Here is a 12,531-nt window from a genome sequence, read left to right on the forward strand (position 1 = left end):
ATTGAAGTTAATGAATTTATACCAATGTAAAATTAGTGAGAGAGAGAAGAACCACACCAAAAGTGTTTTTAAGGTTGAAAGAGCAGCCTAGACTGTTAACACTTAATTATGTTATTTATAGTAAACTAAAGTACATCTGAGTGGGAAGAAATTATTAAGTAAATGTGCAAAAAACCAAAATATATGTCCACTTCGCTATGTCTGGCAAATCTTTTCAACATGCAACTTTTGGATTACATTTACATTATATAACATAAGAGTTCCTCTTGATGAACCCAAATATGGTCACCATTTGAATTGTCCTTAACTGAAGATACCGCAGATATGAAATAATGGAGGATCCCAACCAAGCCATAGAGTGGCTCATGCAGCTTATCAGTGTAGTTCCAACTGATTCATATGCACTGTCGAAACTAGGGGAATTGTATGATAATGAAGGTGATAAATCCCAAGCTTTTCAGTATTACTATGAGGTATGTGACCTACGCATTTTCTAATATTTATAGAAATAAAATTGTGCAATAGGCACATGTGACAAGGCAATGTTTATTTATGTAGTATTTAAATTGCCTAAAGTATGTATAGAAAGTAAATCAGATTCTTTTCTTAGGAAAGTATAATTCTTTGTAAATCAGGCTTTTATTGTCAGCTCTTTATAATAAGGAGCACACCAAAAAAGGCTATGGGATATTCTGATGCGGGGCTCCCTCAATCTCTCCTATTGAAGTTTTTCCTCTGTAATTAAATAATTTAATAATTAAATATTAACTGGGCCAGTGAAAAGAGTTGAAATGGCTCTATAGCCTAATGGTTAGGTCACTCATCTGAGAGATGGCAGATCCCTGTTCAGATCACTTCTCCTCATTCCCGTCTCATCAGGGAGAAGGGAGGACTTGAACTGGGGATTTCCCACATTCCAGGTGAGTATACCCTAACTGCTTCTATAAAAGAGTTCCCTCCTCCCATTCTGCCCCCTGGGCCCGATCTGGTAGGTGTCTCTGAGCCCACCTACCAGATCAGACCCTGCACGTGACTTATGTGGCTGAATGCTTATCTTCCCTTGGTTTGTGAATCACAAACAGAGATAGGTGCCTGCTTGTAGCCTGGGTTTAGGCACCAAAGACTCCAAGGGGAGCGTGGCAGTAGTGCACGCATCCTCTGGTTGGCATCTTCTACTGGCTAGATTAGCTAGCTCCCTGTCTAGCATGCTGGTTTTGTGGATTTCATTTTAAGGCACCTGTCTCTCCCCATTTATTGAATAGGAGCCTATGCCCCTAACTCAGGCTTTGTGGATAACAGTGCTGTTCCTGAGATTTTTTTTTTTTCAGCACCTAAGGGCTTGTCTACACTTACAGCACTGCTGCGGCACAGCTGTACCAATGCAGCTCTGCCCTTGTAGCGCTTAATGAAGATGCTACCTACACCAGTGGGAGAGTTTCTCCCGTCAGCATAGGTACTCCAGCTCCCCAAAAGATGGCAGCTATCTCAACAAGAGAAGCCCTCCCATTGACATAGTCCTGGTCTACACTATAGACTTACGTTGGTATAACTATGTCACTCAGAGGTGTGGATTTTCCATACTCCTGAGTGATTTAGTTGTACTGACTGACATAAGTCTGTAATGTAGACCAGGGCTAAAAGGTAGGTGCTCGGATGCTCAGCACCGCAACGCCTAAGGCCATGTCTACACGAGTGCTTATGTCGTCAAAACTTTTGTCGCTCAGCGGTGTAAAAAAACCACACTCTTGAGTGACATAAGTTTTGCCGACATAAGTGCTCAAATGCACAGCGCTGTCAGCAGGAGGCACTCTCCTGCCAGCATAGCTGCTGCTACTCAGTGAGCTGGTTTTATTATCTCGACAGGAGAGCTCTCTCACATCAGCATAATGAGGCTACCTGAGTGCTAGCTTGTAAGTGTAGACATGGCCTTAGTCCCTCCATGGGTCAGGGCCTTAGTAAATATCCCTCCTCTCTGTAAATCAGAAGTGAACCAAAGCCCCAGCAATGCTGGTAGGAGAAAAAGTAAAATATGTTATTTTTTCCATGGAAACGTACTAATATGAAACTTGATTAAAAAGTGACCAGTATCTGGGTATTTGGCTACCTTTTCTTATTTGTGCTAACACCTAATTCATTAAGCTAATTAATGTTTATACAATACAGCCTCTTGTGCTATGTTGGTTGTGCATTCTGTTTACCTTTATTATGCAATTAATTTACAACAATAATGCTATTGTTACCTAAGCATTTCTAAGCATTTCTTTTTGTTTGTACAATTCTAAACCTTTTTTTAGTACTCAGAAATAAAATTCTTGAAGTTCTGACCACCTATGGCCATTAAAAGATGCCATGGCATTTTTTCCAGGAGAATAGGAATGTTAACCCTGGCAAAATTCCAACTCTTGAATTTACATCCTGGTCTACTGTACTTAAATCTCTCCCATAGTGATAATTAGATAAATTTTTCTTCATTTCTTGTCCTAAATTGTTTTGTAGTTTTACTGGCACTGGTAAACATGCCACATTCTTCCCCATAGTTGGCTTTATTTTAGAAGTAGGTAAAATTATTATTTATACTTATACATACATATACACACACACACACCCTGCCCCACCCCCACCCCGATCAATGTTAAAAAGAAGCATTTGCCTTATTGTTATAAGCCCTGATTCAGCAAAACACTCAAGTGTGTGCCTAATTCTTAAGTATGTGCTTACTCGTACATCCTAGTGAAATCAGTAGAACTTCTTCACAATCTTAGAGTTAAGCACATACTTGCACACTTTGCTGAATCTGGGTCATAATGATTTTCCAGGATAAACTGTGGCAATTTTCACTACTTATAATGTCAGATGAGTGCTACCTTCTTTAGGTTTTCCGCTGTACCTGTATACTGTAATTGTCTTGAAACTGTAATTGTATGCTTGAAATTGTCTACTTCAGTTGAAATGCATTCTATAAATTGATGGTGTTAAGTTTGCAAATTAATTGTAGCTCAGCAGTTTCTCTTTGAAGTCTGTTTTTGAAGTTTTTTTTGTTGAAGAATGGCTACTTTAAAATCTGTTGTTGAGTGTCCAGGGAGTTTGAAGTGTTGATGATGAGTTGGGGGCCTATTTTTGCTGTCTCTGACTCAAGGAACATTTTCAACACCCACAAAAGCTTATGCCCAAATAAATCTGTTAACCTTTAAGGTGCCACTGGACTCCTCGTTTTTGTGGATACAGACTAACATGGCTACCCCTCTGATATTTGTTGGAATGAAGTTTAAAAGTCTAAATGCCTCACTTATTTTTTTTTATATTTATTGGTCTAGTTTAAATTTGCCTTATTCCAAACCCCAGTTTTTCTACATACTGGTGCCAATTTTAACCCAGACCACCTGGTAAAAAAAAAAAAAAAAAATTACACTTCCAGATTTTTTAGCATTGTTCCCTTAGTATTAATTCCCTTGGAATTATTAACATTTTGTACATTTTGTACTACAGTAAATTTCCACTTTATGTCAATAAAACACTTGTAACAAATTTTGTTTCTAGTAAATTCAGAGATTAGTCCTATTTATAATAACCAATATCCCCCATCAGTAAAATTAAAATCTATAGACAAAAGTTTTGCTTATTTATGTGGCATTAATCCCAAAATGAATTAAAAACAGATTAGAAGTATTCCACTGAAATAAAGTGGATATGTGCATACGCTTGACTCTCTCTCTTTTTCAGACATTTAAAGTTAGGACTGACAACTCTGTAGACTGGCCCCTTTATCCAAGAACCCGTAAAGTGAGGGCACTCAGCACTAGCTTCCTTGCGCTATTCTGACTGGGTGCCTCACTCCTGTTCTGAAAGTAAAAAAAAATTGTCACACAAAAATTTTTCAGTGAGTTTTCCAGCAGACTGCTTGGCTATCTGAAACTGATTAGTGAATTTGTTTATGGAAACAACTTGCTTAGCATTTTAATTAACTCATTTACATACAGCAGTAATCTAAAAAAGCAAACTTTTTTGTGTGGAAAAATACTCTTTTGCTGCTACTAACTATGCTAAAATAATAATTCTAGTAAAGACAGATGGAAAATGTGAAACTCATCTCAGGTAACTCTTCTAAAAAGTATTTTGTAATTACAAAACCTGACAAGTTCTCTTTAGGGATTAGTTGGTATAATACAGTGCTTTCATTCATGTATTACATATTTTTGGCATCTGGAGAATTAAACACTTAAGTGAGTAAGATATTCCAGAAGTAAAATAAAAATGTTGTTTATCACTAAAATTGTGTTTCTTTCACCTTCCTTATTTTGTCAGTCATATCGGTATTTCCCTTCGAACATTGAGGTCATTGAGTGGCTTGGAGCCTATTACATTGATACCCAGTTTTGTGAAAAAGCCATTCAGTACTTTGAGAGAGCAGCACTTATTCAGTAAGTAATGATTGTTATTGTATGTTTAGTCAAATATCTTGTATTGAGGGTTTTTCTTCTTGTAATTATATCTTGGAGACATGATACGTTAATTGGCCATAAGCTACATCAGCATTAAATACAGCTTTAGGTATTGTTTCATCAGGTTCCTCACCTTGTATTTTGTTTGGAGGGGTGTTTTTGTTTCTATTAGGTAGCTCTAATGCAAACAAAAGTAAAAGACTTCCTTTCCAGGGTTTCCTCATCTGGTAAAGACTGTTGATTCAACCTCATAAACAAAAGCATCTTTCAGCAATTAACTTTGTTTCCTTGTTCGTAGTGTTCCTATTCTGATAAAAAGAGTGGAATTGCAGAAAACATCAAACACTAAATAAAACCACTAAGAGTACAGTATTAACAGCTAACAATGGATATATGTTGACAAATCTAATTTATTCTGAATTTTATATTTGACCTGAGTAAAACTGTGTGTGTGCACTTCACAGAATGAGCTATTTAAGGTAGTCTGCATATTTTATTCTAGACTTACAAATGGAATTTAACATACAAGCGACCTACATGTAAAAATTTGGCCAAATTTGAAACTGGAGCTCGGAGTTCAACCAAAATTTATAACTATAGAAAAATACGTATTTCCTCATAAAAGGACCACATACATATTTCCATGTGGAATTTGTGTCAACAGACAAGCTAAAATTCACATAACCCCATGAAACCCAGAGGTAGCATTTCTCTTTTTGTGTGTGTTTTGGGAATCCTATCCAAAATCAGCCTGAGCCAAACTCAGTTATTACTTGGCTTGTTTATGATGATCTAAAATTTGACCTACTGTCTGATTCACGTATGGCACTCCGGTTAAAATGCTCCTGAAAGTACAAGGAACTATTTGTGTTTGGGCAATCCATTCAAGAGAAGACTATACTGCAGAAAGGTTATTAAAAATGCAGCAGAAATTAATATTTTAATTGAATGGGCGAGGGTATATATAATAAAATTATAAAAAAAGAATATGGTTTAAAATAATTTAAAACAAAGAAGGCTAGGGTTAAATGTAAAAAAAGGGGGAAAAAGCAAGAATGTTTGAGTAAATTGTAAACAAATAGAAAGACAAGGCTAAATGCAAAATATATAGAGAGTAAAGTCAAGAGTTCATATAATTAAAAAAAAAAATAGGCAAGGGATAAGGATAAATAACCAAACAAAAAAATGAAAATAAAACTGGAATTAACAGGACTTTTGCCTATCACCACCCTGACAAAATGGCTTGTATTTTTGGATTCTTTCTCCCACCTTTTGTCTGCATTGTCTTTGTAAATTCTTTGGGGCAGAGATTTCTCTGTGTGTTTGTACATCGGGGCCTCAAATACTGTTTGGAGCTTTTGGGCACTAACCACAGCATAAGTAAATTATTATTATTAATAATGCTAAAAGCACAAGTCCTGGTTTTAAAAATGCTCTACTGATCCAAAATATGACAGCCTACCTGCCAAGCAACATTGGTAAGCAGGACTATATAACCCTTGTATTGAGACATTGGCTCCCCATTGATTATCTGATCCAATTCAAGATCATGGTCCTGATCTCCAACACACTCAGCTACCTGAAGAACCACCTTTATCCCCATGACTAGGACTGTCCACCATAGCTCCACAATTCATGAGAAATGGGGACAGCTTTCTTGGCTGGCCCACTACTGTTGGGTACTCCCTTCCTCATGAGACCAGAATGACCTGAAATCTCACCATCTCCAGGACGACATATGAGAAACATCTGTCAACTTAGCTTTTCCTTTACAAATAATAATGAAAGTCAACAGCAAAAACCTTTCATCTTGTAGTTAAGATTGAGACCGTATATTTATATGACACTTCTGCAAACTTTATAACAAGAAAATTACCATAGAATCCCAAACATTAAATATGGAAATAAATAGGTAAGATAATTTATAGAAATATTCCATTATCCCTTTTGCCCTTACAGTCAGGTCCACATGGGAAGTTCCTTGTATATAAAGCCCCCTTTACTAACATATACTATTATATAGAAAGTCTAAAAATATAATAATTGAAATTAAATTCTAGTAAAATGCTCAAAATGAAGTTCTGCTTTCCCACTGGTTACTGTGCTTGTTATTAATTGTAAGGAAAGGATTGGTACTGTAAACAAAAACAAATGCAGCAGGAGCATGCAGCTCTAGACACAACAGACACAGAAAGAGGGGAAGGAAACAATGTTCATCAGAATGGTATCGTCAGCATTGGACATTGCTTGGTAACTGAAGTCTTGTCTGCCTCAGGCCTCAATTTCTCCAGCTAGTCATTTACTACCAGGAAATGTCCAACCCATTGGCTTCTTTTTCTAAAACAAATAGCTTTTAAAAATGGAGACAAACCAGTGAAAATATTTGGGAAACACTGATTTAAAGACTTGCTATCATGTTGTTCAGTGAAGCTGCCAACCCCTTAAAACTTTGTAATGCAGTCCAGCTCTTGGATCACATATGTTGGCACTCTTAGCCCATTTTAAAACACTGGAAAGAACACAGCTGAAACTAGAAAAAATTCATACCGATTTCATAATCTTCTGGCACAGACCTAAATGTTTAAGGCCTAATTCTCTAACCACTCAATGCATGAAACTTTGTGTATTGTATATGGATTGAAAAGTATCTGTGAATTATTAACCTCTGAAATTCTTGATTATGCTGTGTAATTACAGTATCTGTGAGAATTCATTTTCCAGGAGAGGAGATTGTTAATTGTAGCTAACAGAACATAAATATTTGGGAGCTTGTTTGGCGCTAAAACTTGTACATGCTATTTGCAATTTGTTAATCCTAAAAATAGGCCACAGTAGTTTAACAGTTATTATGCTGATTGTAAACAAGATGACATTTAAATGATAACTTTGCCTCAACCCCAATCCCCAGTTCTCAAATCTGTTTTAGTGGAATATTAATTCCAGTCATTCAGTGATATTTTATATTTAAATCACCTCCTTTAACTTGCATTTTAAGATGTATTTTGAAATGAATTGAGAAATTGTGATTTTGAGAAGCTTGCAGGGGCAAATTTTAGCAACATGTGCAATTCACACAATAGTGGGAGTTGTGGAGCTTAATTCTGTGTCCTAAAAATGTAGGATTTTCATACCAAGTTGCCTACTAATAATTTGTGTTACAATGAAGGTGTGTTAGGTGCTCACTTGCATTCCGTTGCTGTGTGCAGCAGGCACACACATGTGCTGCAACTGAGAAATATGCAGTAGACTTGTTTTACATAAGCTTATTGTGCAGGGCACTAGACTGCAAACAAATAGAGAAATTGTTTGGAGGTCAAATTGGCTTGACCTGTGGTTGAATAAAAAATAAATAAATAATGGATGAATAGTACAGCCAGTAAGGTAAAGAAAAATGCTAGATTTCCACTAGAGAAACCTCCCTACAAATTGTTAGAGTGCAATATCTTCTAGGACATATTAACAATCAGACAGTACTATACAGTCCAAAGAGCTTTCCACGTGTGGTTTCGGTCAGCTTTGAAGAATTGACATGGCAACTGACCAGCCCACACATGGCTATATCTTTATTATCTTTTCACTTGCTCATAATAAAAAAATGCTGTTAGTTTATGTGCCCTTCCTAGAAAGGATTCACCCTGAGTGAGCCGACAAGTAGAATTTGGTGAGACTGGTTTAACAGTGGATGTACACCAATACTTTGAACTTCACAGAACAATTCGTCTATTTCATCATTTGCTAGTATACTAAATGTTTTTATTTATTTATACACAGACCAACACAAGTGAAATGGCAACTGATGGTTGCTAGTTGTTATAGAAGAAGTGGTAAGTGTCTCTCCTTGTTCTGTGATTTTTTTTAATTGATTTTTTTTTACTTTATGTATTTTGAATTTTTATCTACTGATCTTTTGTACATCTGCTGTATGAGTTCTTGGTTCTAAAATCTCCTTAGCATGCTTCTGCTTTGTGAATTTTCTTGTATAACAAAGTATGACCTTCCTTGAAGTCTTGGTTTTAGTTACTCATGTTTGTACTGTCTTGTACTTATGAGTGGAGCAGTCACATGCAAGTAAAGAGAACAGGCCAAACTAGCATAAATAGTCATATTGTATTTAATTTATGTCAGTGCACCACATCATGTCACAATAGCCAAGTAGGAAATTTCTAGAGTTGCTCAGCTGAACCGACCACATTTACAATATATAAAGTGGGTACAATTTCTAGATATTAAAAAAAATTGAAAATTTAAATTGTACAAACAGAATACACACTGCAACTCGAGACTGAGCACTCACTGAGCTCTCAGCTGCTGAATTTTATAACTGGGATTCTACAGTCTGAATCTGCTATTGATCATAACCACACTGGGACAGAGTCCATGTCTTCCTCTTCGTATTGTTCAGCACCAAAACACACAAGATATTTTAATAATACTTTTCTTTCGTGCTGTCCCATTGTTCCCACTCTTTCCCTTGCTCCTTTAGAGCCTTACAGAGAAGAACCGAATGACAAATTTTCAGGCTTTCTTACGTTGTTTACCCCGTTACCTGATTCTATGGGATGGGGGAGTAGAAGCTGGGCGACTATGTGAATTGAAAGATAAAGTCAGCACCCAACCAAAATCCAGCACAGAAGAGCTTTCTCAGCAAAGGTGCAAGACAACTTGGCCAACATTATGTTCATTTAGATATGTTGGGAAAATCCCCAGTATGTCCTACTAGCACATTCCAATTCAGTTTGAGCCCCACCCATCATTTAAAAAAAGTAAATTTTGAATTTTTTTTTCAACTGTTCGCAACCAGCCTTAATTATTATAGTCGGGTAATAATTAAAGAATGCCAACTTTAACTGTATCAGTTGTGATCTAGGATTATTAAACCATGTACTCTTAAAAATAAAGCAGCTGAAAAAAGCTGGGAGGTACCGAGTCACATCAGTTTCTGGTCTGATAGTGTGTGTGTGTGATCTTGTTTATTTTGTTTGCAGGTAACTACCAAAAATCTCTAGATACATATAAGGAAATACACAGAAAATTTCCAGACAATGTTGAATGTAAGTTGTTTCATTGAATGGTGTAGTTTTCAAGGTAAAGGAAACTCTATGCTATATTGAATATATCTATTAGTAATCCATATTATGTAAGTATTTTATAAATAGAAAATATTCTCGCAGACTACCTTCTTTCCCAATACTAATCCTGCACATTCCTTGTGACAACTCTAGGGCTTGACTAAAGTAATACTAGGGCAATTTTGAGGAAAGAAGATGAAAATAAACTTCCTTCCTCCTATCCTCTTCCTGCAGTCAGGACCAGCTCTAGGCACCAGCAAAGCAAGCACGTGCTTGGGATGGCACAATTCCAGGGGTGGCATTCCGGACTCTGTGCTGTCTACAGGGGTTAGGTCAGCATAGTTGTGTGTCTCAGGGGAGTGGATTTGTCGCACCCTTGAGAGATGTAGTTATGCCAATGTAAGTTCCCAGTGTAGACCAGCCCTTTAAGTTCTATGTGTGTACTTACAGAAACATCCGTTGTTACCTGTAGACCCTGCAACTGTAATCTCCACAGGCCAGATTGTTTCTCTTGTGTTTGCCATCCTTCCATTTTATAGTCTACAAATCTTACTGTGGTTACAAGTTTTACCAAAACCAAGTATCACAAAAAGACATGAAGCATTTTTTTAAAGTTTAGTTGTTCAGGTAGTCTCTGGAGGTCCTTAGAGAGTGCCAAATTGGGGATACGTGGTAGCAGGAAACATCACTTCTTGAAGACAGATAGATGCTTCACCACTGGCAGAAGCAGCTCTGTGGGTGAATGGAAGAGCATCACAGAGCACGGTTTGGGAACCATTGCTCTATGTTGTTGTAGCAGCCCTCTTACCTCACTCATTGTTGAGAACCTCAGTACTACAACAGTCAGTTTGCCACTTACCAGAATTACATTTTTAAACAGTTTAAGGCAGAACATTTACTATTTTTTAAAAGTAGACTTGCAGCATTTTTTTCAGCTACTATTAATTTTATCAAGTTTCCTAAATTCTCTTGAAGAGCAGGCTTTAAGGAGGTCTACTGTAGTAGAAAAACAAAACTTTTGCCTTAGTTAACAGTGGCAACACAAGTTTTACAAAATGGTTTCTCACTTTAAGAACTATAGGTAAAAAAATATAAGGCATGTTAATATTTGTAGTGTATGAATCAAAGGAGTGGACTATTTTGAAAATCTTTCAGTGATTCTAACATTCTTTAAACATTGCCGGCACAAATCCATGACACTGAGGATGCAGTACAGAACTGCCAGGTAGTCACTGTTCGTCATTCCACTGTTTTGTTAATTTGTAAAGGCAATGAGTCAGAAGCTCTCTCATCTCCCTGTCCTCCTTCAGCTATTGTTAAATCACCTTTTAACTAGTTGTTGAGGTTTTCTTCTGTTTACTGGTTATTGATAGTTCAGCGTGGTATTTAGATAGGTGTCATTCCCTGCTGCTGTGCACACAGAGACAGTGGCAGCTCTTTTCCAAATTGGGGCTCTGGCTCAAAGGAGTTCTCTATTCCCCTTAGTTCTTCCAATTTTATCATATAAGCCTGGTCTACACTGAAAAGTTATATCAGCATAGTTACATCCGTCAGGCTGACTGGCATAGCTATTCTGACAAAACCCCTAGTGTAGACGCAGCTGTGTCAATGGAAGAGGGCTTTGTTCAGGGAAGTGGGGTTCCTACAGCAACAGGAAAAACCCCTTCTGTCTGTGTAGGCTGCGTCTGCACTACGGAGCTATGCTGGCATAGCTATGCTGGTATCGGCTCTTTCTACACTAGCACTTTTGTTGGTAAAACTTTTTTCAGTCGGGGGTGTGAAAAAACACACCCTTGACTGACATAAGTTTCACTGACAAAAGAGCTGGTGTGGACAGCACTATGTCGGCGGGTGATGCTCTCCCACCAACGTAGCTGCCACTGCTCGTTGGAAGTGGTTTAATTATGCCAACGGGAGAGCTCTCTCCGTCGGCATAGAGCGGCTACACAGAAGACCTTACAGCAGCGCAGCTGCAGCGGTACAGCTGTGCTGCTGTAAGGTCTGTAGTGTAGACATAGCCATAGTCTCCATAGCATAGACGGCCATCGTCATATTTAGCCTTCATTTCAATTTTTGAACTATATAGAGATTGATATTAACGCAGGAGCTAAAAGGCCACCTACCATGCATGTGAAGTGCTGACTCAACACTGGAGTAATTAGAAAATCTATGTCCATTCTTTTCAGCTCGTTTGGCATTGACGACTTATTTTCAATAAAATGCTATTGGGGAATTGTTTCTCGATAGATTAACATATGTATAATGCTTTTTATTTTCGAAGCATTTCACAAACACTAAGTAACTAAATTTCACAACACCCCTTAGGTATTATTAACCATTCTACCGTCAACCACAGAAAAGTTAAAATTGCTTGCATAAGATTCCAGTCTGAGTTGCTGGTATTGTAAAGCAGGAACCCCTGATCTCCAGTCCTATGCTACGTCCAGAAGACCATGCTGCTACTCTGTAAATTCGGTTTTACTAGGTTAAACACACTACTATTTTTTCACCTGCTATCAAGCCCTTTTCTAAATATATTTGTAATATACAATTAGGTCTACGGTTCTTAGTTCGTCTCTGCACAGATATGGGACTGAAAGAAGTTCAAGAATACGCGACAAAGCTCAAGAGAGTGGAAAAACTAAAAGAAATAAGGGAACAGGTATTTTGTTTTCTCCTATGAAAAGTGGATTTTTTTTTTCATTTTCATTATGTAACTTCACTGCCTAGCACAATGAACAGTAAAACGTTTGCTATAGTACTTTAGCCTAGCTAGAGTGGACCTTCACTTCCTGGTTTACAGATGTTTAAGTTGGTTTTGCCATAACTCTTGGATTCTTTGGTTTTCAGAGGTTTAAATATAGGTGCATTCTGGAAGGGTACAAGGCTCATATAGTCAACCTTAACATTCTGCCTTAATGAAGTTTTTGGGCCGCGAATGTCCCTTGGCTTTGAGGAAGTGCTAGTTGTGAAGGGGCATGACTGAAGGGCACAAGACAGCTTACTGGGAACACCTCACTGTC

At 37.4% G+C, this 12,531-nt stretch overlaps 1 protein-coding gene across 6 annotated transcripts in view; it reads left to right on the forward strand.

Annotated features, from left to right (window-relative positions):
• IFT88 (intraflagellar transport 88) overlaps positions 1 to 12,531 on the forward strand; it is a 77,671-nt gene that overhangs the window by 44,361 nt on the left and 20,779 nt on the right. For all 6 annotated transcript variants that reach the window (XR_005224065.2, XM_037890872.2, XM_037890884.2 and 3 more), the window contains 5 exons: positions 323 to 473; positions 4,303 to 4,418; positions 8,211 to 8,263; positions 9,425 to 9,490; positions 12,064 to 12,170. Coding sequence is in view for 5 of the 6 variants with exons in the window: in XM_037890872.2 (XP_037746800.1) it covers positions 323 to 473; positions 4,303 to 4,418; positions 8,211 to 8,263; positions 9,425 to 9,490; positions 12,064 to 12,170 (493 nt within the window). In the remaining variant the exon portion in view is untranslated. The remainder of the gene's footprint in view (positions 1 to 322; positions 474 to 4,302; positions 4,419 to 8,210; positions 8,264 to 9,424; positions 9,491 to 12,063; positions 12,171 to 12,531) is intronic.

This window comes from Chelonia mydas, chromosome 1 (genome assembly GCF_015237465.2).
Source record: "Chelonia mydas isolate rCheMyd1 chromosome 1, rCheMyd1.pri.v2, whole genome shotgun sequence".
Classification (NCBI taxonomy): domain Eukaryota; kingdom Metazoa; phylum Chordata; order Testudines; family Cheloniidae; genus Chelonia; species Chelonia mydas.